This window comes from Callionymus lyra, chromosome 4 (assembly GCF_982586985.1).
Source record: "Callionymus lyra chromosome 4, fCalLyr1.hap1.1, whole genome shotgun sequence".
Classification (NCBI taxonomy): Eukaryota; Metazoa; Chordata; class Actinopteri; order Syngnathiformes; family Callionymidae; genus Callionymus; species Callionymus lyra.
In genome coordinates, this window is record NC_141821.1 from 9973667 (window position 1) to 9987140 (window position 13474).

At 37.4% G+C, this 13474-nt stretch overlaps 1 protein-coding gene across 1 annotated transcript; it reads right to left on the reverse strand.

Annotated features, from left to right (window-relative positions):
* Nucleotides 1-29: 29 nt before the first annotated feature.
* On the reverse strand, nt 30-12108 carry etnppl (ethanolamine-phosphate phospho-lyase). Its single transcript, XM_087788673.1, has 13 exons — nt 12051-12108; nt 11798-11916; nt 10132-10291; nt 9131-9205; nt 8951-9044; nt 7592-7708; nt 5044-5126; nt 4749-4974; nt 4523-4677; nt 1909-1998; nt 1717-1847; nt 1596-1648; nt 30-788 (listed from the first exon to the last, which is right to left on the reverse strand). Exons 1-13 carry the CDS (start codon nt 12092-12094, stop codon nt 735-737), a joined length of 1401 nt encoding a protein of 466 aa, XP_087644799.1. The 5' UTR covers nt 12095-12108; the 3' UTR covers nt 30-734.
* Nucleotides 12109-13474: the final 1366 nt, after the last annotated feature.

Here is a 13474-nt window from a genome sequence, read left to right on the forward strand (position 1 = left end):
CCCGACAGCCAACTGAGCCAACAAAAACCTTTTAAAGTGACAAATATTCTTTTATTAAATCAATACTTTCAAGTATATTTCCAATATTTCTGGATGAACTGTTGAGGCGGATCACAAATACTCTTCTTTTAAAATCATTTTCAGAATCAAACTTCTTCATATATAATAATTATTAAAAATACATTAACGGTAAACACATGATTCATGTCACACGCGTCAATCAAATCAGATCTGAGGTCGGTTGTTGTCGTCATAATATCCTGTAGACCGGGGGTCCCGACCTTTTCTTCACACTTTAGACTAGGACCGACAACTTATTCACAGACCGACCATTGTAGTTTAGAGTTTGTATATTTGTGTATATAGTGTTTCACTTATTTTCATGAGTTAACCGGTTTATTTTTGTGAGTAATCTTGACTAAAACAAGCGTCTTGACATCAAGAGTCACAGACTAATGTTACTTCAGAGACCCTGGTCTAGAAAAAGGGGCTTTACAAGTAACTAACTTACCTTCCAGACCCTAATAATCAATCGATAACACAACGATGGCGTAGGCAGGTGTGCACTGAAGGGGGCAGCACTGAGCACCAGATTTCCAGACGTTAAATTAAAAATAAATCATCAAAAAAAAATAGAATCTTTTTTTCCATATATTAAAAGCGTAATCAATCACGTGGCGATGATCAGACGTGTTCGAGCTCAACGTCACATTCAAGCAGCAGATGTTTGGTCTTCAGGACGATGTCGTCACCAGACTGCGCTCTGATTGGCCGTTGCACTGACTCATCTTCAGGAAGGACAACGGGAAGAACGTGAATGTTCGGAATAAACGGAAGGAAATCAGTGACTTCAGAATGTTGAACGCTTGAATTTAACTTTTTAAAATGAACATTTGATTTTGTTTTTTAATTTAAATGTTTTGTATCTTTTTAAGGATGAATTTCATTTATTTTCATTCAATTATTGAATTTAAAATTTCAAAATCTTTTCACACACAGTTTGAGTTTCGAATTTTTTTTTTTTTATTGTAATATTTTAATTTGTGGCTTTATTCAATATTAAGATGTTGATAGAGTGCCAACATTTTTTATATTTCATTTTCAAATACAAATAATTTCAATTTAAATAAATAGTTATTTTACACAGAGAGTTTAAACGATTGATTCCAATAATTTAAAATAGATTTTCTATTTTTAAATATTCATTTAATCATTTTTAACTCGGTGTAAACATTGCTATATTAGTTAAATAATTAATTAGGAATTTAAATATTATGTGTATATATTTTATAATTACAAGAAATTTAACCTTTTAATAATAAAAAAAAAGTTGAATACAATTATTTAAAAAACAAAAAAAACAATTCAATGATTATTATACATATTATTGAATTACATTTTGGAAAAACAACAGTTAACTTTAATTCTACAAATGGTTTAATTAATTAAAATAATGAAAATTCAATATAGAAATGATTTGAATTTGAAAAAAAAATCTTCTACTGCTTAAAAACATTTAAAAATATATATAAAATGTTCAACATTCAGTTATTCTGAGGCTCTGATTCAATAGAATGTTTGGTTCCAAGACTCACTTTTCTTTTGCTGCTCTTCTTGCTGGACTTGAGTCCGGTTGCTTCCTCCAGTTCTGCAGAAGAGAACGTGAGAGGGTCAAAGTTCAAGCTAAAAAAACCTCTGAGCGTCTCGGGATCCAACCTGTCAGGATCAATTGGATCTTCTCCACCACCAGGTCGGCGTCCTCGCGGCTGAAGCACATGGGAGGTTTGAACTTGAGCACGTTGCGATGAGGTCCGTCGGCGCTGAGCAGGATCCGCTGCATCTTCAGCCTGAGACCAACAATAACGGGCCGAAGGTTCGTTGAAACGCCCCGAGGTTCCTTCAGCTCACCTGTAGATGACCTCCTGGGCCTCCGCTGTGGCGGGACTCAGCGTGACCCGGTCCTTCACCAGCTCCAGCCCGACGAACAACCCGTGACCCCTGAGGAGAGAAGAGAACGTGGAAGCTCTGGTCCATCAGAGGAGACCCCTGTCACATGACCGTCACGACCAATAAGATCACGGATCCTCAACCTCAAGTGTGTAACTCACTTATTTTACGTCGTCCACACTTGGTTGAAAGTAAATCAATTCAAGAACAAAGTAGATGTATTTTGTCACCTACATAACAGTTATATATTTGAGTTTATACATTTTAAAAAGGTTATTATAACCATTAAAAAAGATATGTGGAAAGAATTCAATTTAAAGACGAAAACAATATTTTCAAATATATTTAATTCAATAACTTCTATACTGAAAGGTTGAATTTATTTTTTTGATTTAATAATTTAATGTAAAAATTCCTTCATACTGAAAGATCGAATTTACTTTAAATAATTACATTAAAAACAATTAGTTAAATAAATAAAAAAATACTATAATTTAAAAAAAATTGAGTTTCATTTTCTACCGCTTTATCCCTGGCCGGGGTCGTGGGGAGACTGGAGTCTATCCCAGTATCATAGGGCGAGAGGCAGGGGACACCCTGGACAGGACGCCAGTCTGTCTCAGGACACAAAGACAGACAACCATTCACACACACACACACACTATGGACAATTTCCCAAAGTTCTCAATCAACCTCTGTATGTTTTTGGACTGTGGGAGGAAACTGGAGTGTCTGGAGTAAACCCACGCAACACCGGGAGAACATACACACTCCACACAGAAAGGTTGTCTGCGCCACCGAAAATATTTCTAAATCCAACATGAATCAGACAATATTAACAGAGCACAGAAGCTACTTGATCTAAACCTTCTACCAAACACGGAGACACTCTTTATTTCGCTCAAGATTAAAGTATTACATAAGAGCCACTACTCAAATGACAGATTAGCAAAAATGTACCCAACTGTCAACCCTTTTTCTCGTGGTCGTATGTTTTGTTCCTGACCTGAGTAGCTTCTGGTTCTGTGTCTCTAACTGTCTTTCAACTCTGTCCCACATGCCACTCAAAGCCAACCCCGTGCTGTGTCTCAAATAGCATACTTCTCTTAGTATACTAGAAGTTAGTATGCATCAGGATAGTGAACATACTAACTAGTACGCAAATCCTCCACAGATAGTATGTCTCAAATCAAACTCTGCTGCTACACACTAACAGGAAATGACACAACAGTTTCTTCTTCTACTTCTATTTAACGATGTTTCAACCAGCTGTTTGAACGCTATCGACACCTGCTGGCAGCACGTTTTGCAAGTTTGGAAAAAGAATTGAAGAAAAAATATGAGAATCTAAATATTTGCAAGATATTTAAGCTGATATCAGCACCGAAAACACGTCATCCTGCTACTGCTGCTGAAAATGCACCTGTAAGTATATGAATATATATGACTTTATATATGACGTAACTTCCGTTTAAAACGTCATTAAGATGGAGCCATTTCATTTAGAAAGTGTCCATCGAAGCATACTCAGTTTTGTGGGTGTTTTAGTGACAATCTAGTGTGCATGGCGCACTAAATTTCGCATACTAAGAATTGAGACGCACTTATGCACTAAAAATACTAACTTTGAGTACGCTAGTATGTGATTTAAAAAAATTTTTTTTTTTTAGAATCCCTTATTAGTCCCGCGAGGGGAAATTCAACCATTCACACATACTGAGACACAGCACCGGAGATCAGACAAGTTGGAGTCACAAAGTGCTCTCTCTGTTACAAGTGGAAAAACGAGACTCGCACTGAATGGGTCACTTCAGAATTTCACCAGAGTCTGGACTCCTTTTATAGACAATCTAATGCCTTTAAAACTCTGAATAATGCTTGATCCCTGACTCTTTCGAAACTTGAATAACAATAGCTCTTTTATTTGTTTATTTTATTATAATTTTTTTGTTAATTATTTTGTTAATTTATTATTATTTGACTCTTGGTCTGGGTGGTCTGGGAGAGGGTGCGGGTCTTGTGATAGTATTGTTGATGTGATTGTATTGTCCATGTGCCTCGATTGTTTGTCTATAAAAATGTAAAAATTTAAATAAAGATTTTAAAAAAATAAAATGATTCCCATTTTTTAAATGTAATCATTAAAACTAATAAATATAAATTATACAATCTATTCAGTTATTCCAAAATAATTCAACTTTAAAAGTGATTCCCACCCTGGTGGGCCGCGAAGGTATTGCAAGTGGGCTGCAAAATCGTTTCAAACATGGTATCATTTTTTTGGTGGGAGGGTGGATTTTATTATATTAAAATAAAAATACACATAATAATGTTTTAAATGTTAAAACTTGTTAAGTTTAAAAGGATATTAAACATTTTCAAATATTCTTTTCATTATAATGCCTTCGTATTTATGGGGTTGGAGGTGGTTTTTGAGACTTAAAAGTGGTTGGAAAAGGTTGAGGACCATCAGATCATTTTTTCTCGTACGACCCGGTCACAGACGTCTCACCGACCGGTACTGGTTCGGACTCATGCAAGAGTATCACGGCTCGTCTGTGGATGATGACGATACCTGATGTCGCCCACCAGTGGATGCGAGTCCTTCAGCCCCTCCAGCCGAGCGCTCAGGTAACCTCCCACCCTCAGAGCGTTCCCCTGGAGGTCCTCCTGGTGGATCACGTCGAGGACGGCGAGGCCGATGGCACACGACACAGGGTTCCCCCCGAACTGAGTTCAAAACACACACACTTGAGTCGGGTCGGGAACCAAAAGGGAGGTCCCCCCCCCCCCCCTCCTACCGTGTTGAAGTACTCCATCCCAGAGGCCATGAAGGCCTCGGCCACTTCTCTGGTGGTGACCACGCACGACATGGGGTGGCCGTTGCCGATGGGCTTCCCCATGGTGACGATGTCCGGGACGAAATCCTCCCCCTGGAGCTGGAAGGCCCAGAAGTGGCTCCCGACGCGACCGAAACCCACTTGGACCTCGTCGGCGATGAAGACTCCTCCGGCTCGACGGACGTGTCTGTGGAACGGTCGAGCGTTTGTGGAAAAAACACCACCTTCTGAAGATTGTCTTCCTCTTGCGACTCACGCTGCCACCTGCTGGAAGTAGCCCTTGGGTGGGATCACCTGCCCCCCGCAGCTCTGCAGGGACTCGGCTATAAAGGCCGCGACCTGACCAGACAAGAGCAAATGATTGATTGACGGCGAGATCTGATAGTAGACGATACACTCCGAGGTTATCTGGACTCACCAGGGTTACAAAACAGACAAAGTCCAGGAAGTTGATACGAGGAGGTCAGGAGCACAGATTCTTGGAATCGATTATTGGTTAAATATATCAATATATTTTTTAATGATTTGAATATATAGTCGTGTGTGGAAATATAAGTAATTTTCTACCTTACTTTTTATTCTTCTGATTTGTTTTTCAGCCGCAACTTTAACGACATAAAAAAATATATATATATATTTTAATTGATAAAGAATGTTTCAGACGAAAAGTACGTAAAAACATTGTTTATAGATGGGACAGTGCATTAAAAACAGCAACAATACAAAACACAGAGACAATTCATTTACATAATAAAATAACACGTGAAATCAATGACTTTTAATTTAATTGACTGTAAATACAACAAAATAAAGTGATTTATCACTTCATACGAACGATGAAACAAACGTAACGATGATCATAGAGTTTTGCATCTGTACAACTTAGAAGCTAAATGCTTGTTTTTGTTAGTTCCTAATAATGATAAATGATAGTTATACAAACACTAAGGATATCAGGATTAATTTAGGTTACATACAGTGGTATGAAAAAGTTTGGGCACCCCTGTACATTTTCATGATTTTCCTTTATAAATCATTGGTTGTTTGGATAAAAAAAAAATCCAGTTAAATATATCTTATAGGAGACAAACACAGTGATATTTGAGAAGTGAAATAAAGTTCATATGATTTTTAGAAAGTGTGCAAGAATTATTTAAACAAAATTAGGCATGTGCATAAATCCAGGCGCCCTTATATCTTATTGATTTTAATACCTTTAGCACTAATTATTGGAACTCAAAATTGGTTTGGTAACCTCAGTGACCCTTGACCTCCATACATAGGTGAGTCCAATCATGAGAAAGGGTATTTAAGGAGCCAATTGTAAGTGTTTCTCCTCTTTGCATCTTCTCTGAAGGCAACATGGGAGCCTCAAAACAACACTCAAATGACCTGAAAACAATGATTGTTCAACATCATGGTTTAGGGGAAGGATATAGTAAGCTATCTCAGAGATTTAAGCTCTCAGTTTCAACTGTGAGGAACATTGTGAGGAAATGGAAGACCACAGGCGCAGTTCTAGTTAAGGCCCGGAGTGGCAGATCAAGGAAAATCTCAGATAAACAGAGGCGCAGGATGGTGAGAACCGTCACAGTCAACCCACAGACCAGATCCAAAGACCTGCAACACCAACTTGCTGGAGATGGTGTCACTGTGCATCGTTCAACTATTCAGCGCACTTTACACAAGGAGATGCTTTATGGAAGAGTAATGCGGAAAAAGCCTTTTCTCTGCACATGCCACAAACACTGCTCAAAATCTACTAATGCGTTCTTGCAGACGTATAACGTTCTTGGATGGCCATCTCAGTCCCCAGACTTGAATATTATTGAAAATGTATGGTGTGATATAAAGCGGGCGGTCCATGCTCGGAAACCATCAAACCTGACTGAGCTTGAGAGGATCTGTAAAGAAGAATGGTCCAAAATACCTAATTGGAAGCTATAGGAAGCGTTTAGAGGCTGTTATTTCTGAAGAAGGAGGATGCACAAAATATTGAGTAATTTTTAATTTGTGATGCCTAAATTTATGCACATGCCTAATTTTGTTTAAATAATTCTTGCACACTTTCTGTAAATCATATAAACGTTATTTCACTTCTCAAATATCACTGTGTTTGTCTCCTATAAGATATATTTAACTGGAATTTTTATCCAAACAACCAATGATTTATAAAGGAAAATCATGAAAATGTACAGAGATGCCCAAACTTTTTCATACCACTGTAGCTTTCATTCACTCTCACTAGTTCTAATAGGTGACTGATATGATTCTCAAGCTCTCATCTCCACAATAGTAAAACATGTGTTGATTTACACATTCAATGAACTACACACAACTACAAAGCATTTCGTCAAAAAAAAGAACTATTACTTATATTACTTACACTTATAAATAAGTGTTTGCATTGGAACCATTGACATCATTTCTAGTATCTGTTTCATTTGCTTGAAGCCAATATATATATTCAATGGGAAATCGTTTTGAATCATTTTTTAAAAATTCATAAAACTCTGACTTTGACTTTGATTGAACTGCTAACTTATTATCAAATTTAAAGGATCTTGTAAGTTTCAGTTTCAGCCTCTTGAAAACTCAAAAATGATCCGAGTACTTGACTGGAAAATTAGAGACAATCTTAAAAATCTGATAAAAACAGTATAAGTCAATATTTTACCAAGTGTTGCTTTAAAATGGCCATTTTCGAAATACATACAATTCGCCACTAGAGGGAGCTCTTTGACATCAACAGTCATGTGAAGACAGTTGCGCACATTTAAAGATAAACCAGAAACTTTACCAACCTTTCCTCCCTTTTTATGAACACCATCAATGATCTTTCTGACGTCGTCTGCATACGCAGTCGCCGGGTCCTGGTGGTCCGCCCTGTACCTGCCTCGGTACACGTCTGGACTCGGCGCCTGCACGGACGACAGACAGTTGTCGAGAACATTGACACCATTGTCCTCATCTTTAATACTTCACCGAATAACACTTTGTTTATTGCTCAACTGGACCTGCTGATAAGTTGACAATTGTGCAAGTCAGACGCACTTGAACCTGGAGGGTCAAACTCAAACCATCTGTTTATAAAGTGAAATAAATCACCTTTGAAACCTCTTCGTCGTGTGTTTCCTCCTCCAGGACAGAGATGTCAGCTTATTTCGTTTGATTAGATAAAGTCGTGTTTGCTTTCAGACATTTTATTGTCGTACTTTGACATTCAATACCTTCAACGGAAACAAATGAATTATAAACTCTGTGTTTAAAGCAGTGAGTGTATGATGGTGAGTTGAGACGGACATTATTTATACTATAGTGTTTGTCGTGAAATCTAAACGACTGCGGTTTTATGGAGTTTAGTCACAAGTTTTTGACGGAAATTAAACTGTTTTTAAAAAGTATTATTTCATTGTGTTGATTTTATGGGGTTTTGTAATGGAATGTTTTTTGAACGGTGCTTTTGAATAAACTGTATTATTGACAATACAATTATTCCAATATTCGATTCATCAACACTAGAACAAAAATGTTTTATTAAAAACATTTTTTAAATTGTGCTTATTATTCGATCAGAAACACTTTGCTTTGAAACAGAAAAATCATTTTAGTGTCGTAAGTTTGTTCCTTGCGCAAAATCAGCAAATAAATCTGGTGCAACAAATCATCGACACGTGTAAAAATAAACTTCTTTAGAACTTAAAGTCACTACATATGCTTCTGATCATCTGGCGCAACAAAAAACCTTAAATGTATCATCTATACATCACTAAAATCATAGCTATCAGTCGTGGCGTGAACTGTAGGTTAGTGCAGTACTTCCTACGCTACTGCAGGGGGCAACAGTGAGCGAGTTGGCTTTTTTTTAACAATATAAAAAGATAGAAATGGCGATATTGGCTATTAATATGGCACATACATCGAAAATGTTTTTTTTATAACTTTAAACAAAGACAAAAGTTAGAGTAATTGTGTTGGATGTAATAGAAAAGTGTTTAAACTATTTTTCTTATTATTAAATTGTTCTTTTTTTTAATCCGTGCTGTGTCTGTCCTTAAAGGACTCGCAGTTGTCTCAGTTTGATTTACGTCAGTGCTATCGCCGGGTCCAGGTGGCGCTGGCGAGTCATGAGGTGTTAATGGCGTGCAGAGATGGACACTCACCACCTGGACAAACTCATTGAGCTCCACGTCTGGCAGCTGCTGGAACTTGTAGGGACTGATGTCGATGAGCGATGAGACGTGGCCGTGGTAGGCGCTGCGAACACACACCACAACATCATCAACACACACACACACACACACACACACACGGGCCATTAACCCCGGAGTGACAAGAAGTACTTCTCCAGAGTGATGATGTGTTTGTGGCCGGTGAACTGCCGGGCCAGTCGCAGGGCCAGGTCGTTGGCCTCGGACCTGCGGGGGCGGGGGGGAGGGAGGGGGGGACACACAGGTCACACCCGGTTACTCAGTCACCACAAAACACACAAGTGAAGCCCCGACTCAGATAAACCACACCTTGACCAGCACACGAGGAAAATCGTTGAGCAGTAATTGTGATCCGACCTCAGGTGACCTAACCCTAACTTCTCAAATGTTTAAACTTTTCTTTTTGTAGTTTTTTTTATTTTTATTCTGTTTTTAATAAATTAATTTAATATTTATTTGTCTTTTTAAGTATTTAACTATTTTAACTTACTTTCATAATCATTTACTTAAGGCATCAATATTTATTTGTTTCATTGAAAAGTTTTTTTTAAGCATTTTGTTTCTTCTTTATTCAATCATTTTCTTTATTAAAAGGATGTTTTTTTTAAGAATTAAATTATTGTTTTAATAATTTTTTTGTTGTTGAAAAGTCGATTTTTTTTTTTTAAACCATTTAATTCAAAAGTTTTTTTTTTTTAACGGTTGGTGTTTTTTTTTAAGTTTTTATTTATTTATTTTTTAAATATTTAAAACTTTCTTTTTAAACATTAAATAATTTGTTCATAATTTAGTTTTTGTTGTTGGTTTAAATCGAATATTCTCAAAATGAATTTTATTTTTACACTTAGAGTTGGATATTGGTTCAAAGTTTGATCAAGTAGCTCGGTAATCCTTTGGTATTGTCTGGCGACACTATTATACCAACATTTTTATATTGAATTTAAAAGACTCCAAATGAATAAACATCGAATTAATAGCATTCATTTATGAATTATTGGAATTTCAACATCAAACTGTATGTGTAAAATGATGCAATATTGATGCCTTAAGTTAAGTTATTTAATAAAAAAAAAATAGGGGAAGTTTCTTTGGGAAAATACTAATGGATGAATTCTTGTTGTTTGTTTGTTTACCCCGAGTTGACAAAGTAGCAGACGGACAGCTGGTCTGGCAGCGTGGCCTGAAGGCGCTGAGCGTACAGCGACAGCTTCTCGTGGAGGAAACGAGAGTTGGTGTTGAGTCGCTCCATCTGCTGAGCTCCAGCCTTCACCACGAGCGGGTGGCAGTGACCCACTGTGGACCAGAGACGCATCAGAACAGCAACGCTTTAATACTAGCATTGCACATTTACCGGTTACTCCGGCCCAGATTCCTGCTCAGGCCTGAATGTCTATGAATGTGTGAAACAGGGTGTGTCACTGCGAGTGTTACACACACAAGACTCTTCTGATATTGTTTCACCACTGATTCCTCAACCAGAGTTGCATATCCCAGCTAATTCGGGCCAGAGACCGAGACACCCTGAACATATCACCAGTAGGATTGTGTATTAGCGAGAATCATGATACAGGGACAACGATACGATACATATCATGATACAGGGCTAATGATATGATACATATCATGATACAGGGGCAATAATACGATACGCATCACGATACAGGGGCAACGATACGACACATATCATGATACAGGGGCAATGATACGATACATATCATGATACAGGGGTAATGATATGATACATATCATGATAAAGGGGCAATGATACGATACATATCATGATACAGGGCCAACAATACGATAGATAATATGATACAGGGGCAACAATACGATACATATTATGATACAGGGCCAACGATACGATAAATATTATGATACAGGGGCAACGATACGATACATATCTTGATACAGGGCCAACGATACGATACACATCACAATACAGTGGCAATGATACGATACACATTACGATACAGGGGCAACGATACGATACATATCTTGATACAGGGCCAACGATACGATACACATCACAATACAGGGGCAATGATATGATACACATTACGATACAGGGGCAACGATATGATACATATCATGATACAAGGCTAATGATACAATACATATCATGATACAGGGCCAATGATACAATACATATCATGATACAGGGACAACAATACGATACAAATTATGATACAGGGGCAACAATACGATACATATTATGATACAGGGGCAACGATACGATACATATTATGATACAGGGACAACAATACGATACATATTATGATACAGGGGCAACAATACGAAAGATATTATGATACAGGGACAACAATACCATACATATTATGATACAGGGGCAACAATACGATACATATTATGATACAGGGACAACAATACGATACATATTATGATACAGGGGCAACAATACGATACATATTATGATACAGGGGCAACAATACGATACATATCACGATACAGGGGCAACAATACGATACATATTATGATACAGGGACAACAATACGATACATATCACGATACAGGGGCAACGATACGATACATACAGGGAGGGAGGGAAGGAGGGATGGATGGATGGATGGATGGATGGATGGATGGATGGATGGATGGATGGATAGATAGATAGATAAACCTTGAATCACATCGACTTTGATCTTCGTCTTTCGAACGATTGTTATTGAGTGATTTAAAATCAGCAGCAACTTGTGTCTTTGAGAGTGTGTTTGAGTTTTGATAAAAATGTGTACTTGCACCTGTGCGTGTGTGTGTTTGTGCGTGTGTGTGTGTGTTTACCATGAGCTACGTTGTTGATACAGTCCAGGTATCTGTTGTCGTTCTCGTCGTACATGTACTGACCTTCGGCCCGTACTATCATGAGGGGGTCCTGACTGAAGAAGATCTTACACGAGGGTCTGTGATACACAACGACAATTCAAATATGTATATATATATATATATATATATATATATATATTATTTTTTTAAATTGACTCAACGTTTGATTGTTGCAATTGAGTGAATGCGTGTCAGTGACGTCACGACTCACCCGACATGCTTCCTCCTGAGGTCGACAGTCGTGACTTTATCCATCTGAACAGCGTCAGTCTTCCTCCTTCAACTGATGTGGACGAGCAGAGTTACACTTTATACACGCGCACGGTCACGGGAGCGCGCCCCGGTGAAGCGGAGGTGTGCCAAAGTGGGCGGGGCTTAGTCGGTCTCCGTTCCACCGTGAATTACGACACACTTGTCCGTGAATTCATGTTTGATGTTTGTGTTTTTCTTCAAATTGCTTAAAGATACACAATACTGCATTTAATTTTCTTCACTCTACCAAAAACCTTTTTTTTTTACTGTTTCACAATTTTTTTTTTGCTACTTTACGTCTAACCTTTTGTTTACTTTTGCTAATGTTATTGTTTATTAGGTGTCTTGAAGGGAAAACAAACATATTATTACCACATATAATCTCACACACACAATAATAATAATGATTAAAAAAAAACAATTTACGAAAATAACTCTATAATTTCAGATATAAACTGATGTAAAAAATGTATTAAATATGCATTTACATAGAACCTGATTAAGTGTAGTTTTCTTTTCTTCATTCAAGTATTTTTAAAGTAAAAAAAAGAATAAAAACCAAATATATTTGCAGTATTTAAATTTGGGAAGTTGACAAAGTTTAAAGTTGTTTAATTTTAAATCAAATAAACATAAGCCATACAGACGATTGAGAGCATCTTCCCAAACAAGCTCAAAGGGTTGTCCTGTGAAAAGTACTGTACAAGTGTCGTACAAGGACTGGTGATGTTTTCAGCTTCCAAGAGTTGTTGACTAGATCCACGGGGCCTTATCATGCTGCAACACCATGTTCCTGGATGTATGTGTAACCCAGCCGTTTATTTGTTGTTGTATGTTTCAATTATTTTCACTGGAATAATATAATTAAACCCAGTTGTTATTTTTGTGTTTTATGTTTTATTACTTTTTGATGCTTGTATCGCATTAAGACACTGTCGCTTTAAGACGGCCATTGTTTTTACCTGTGTTCCACTGATGAGACGCGTGGTGTTGAGATGCTTCAGCGGCTCAGAGACTGAGACACATGTGTGCCATCGCTCCTGCATTTCTATTGAATACACTCTCTTGTCGCTCCTAGGTGAGCCTAAACAATGAGTTTATATTATTGTTCATATTTCTGTTTATAGTTTTGTGTATAAATGAACGTTGTATCGAAGCAACTATTTAAGTTTATTTGTGTAAAACTTGAAGCATTGTTTAATAACTTTATTCAAGTGTACATTTTCTCGACTCTTGAGTATTTTATATTGTACTGTTTCACTTTGTTTTGAAAGTGAGTTGCACTTTATATTTCGTTATCGCGTGGTGTTCAGATGCTTCAGCGGCTCAGAGACTGAGACACGTGTCATCGCTCCTGCATTTCTATTGAATACACTCGCTTGT

What these genes read in the sequence shown, in the direction of transcription:
- etnppl (XM_087788673.1), bottom strand. Translation starts at nt 12,094, where the DNA reads ATGGATAAAGTCACGACTGTCGACCTCAGGAGGAAGCATGTCGG. An exon ending in TATCAACAACGTAGCTCATG is followed by an intron (nt 10,292 to 11,797) that starts GTAAACACACAC and finishes TCTGGTCCACAG; the next exon opens with TGGGTCACTGCCACCCGCTC. An exon ending in CCACTGGTGGGCGACATCAG is followed by an intron (nt 1,999 to 4,522) that starts GTATCGTCATCA and finishes TTCTCTCCTCAG; the next exon opens with GGGTCACGGGTTGTTCGTCG.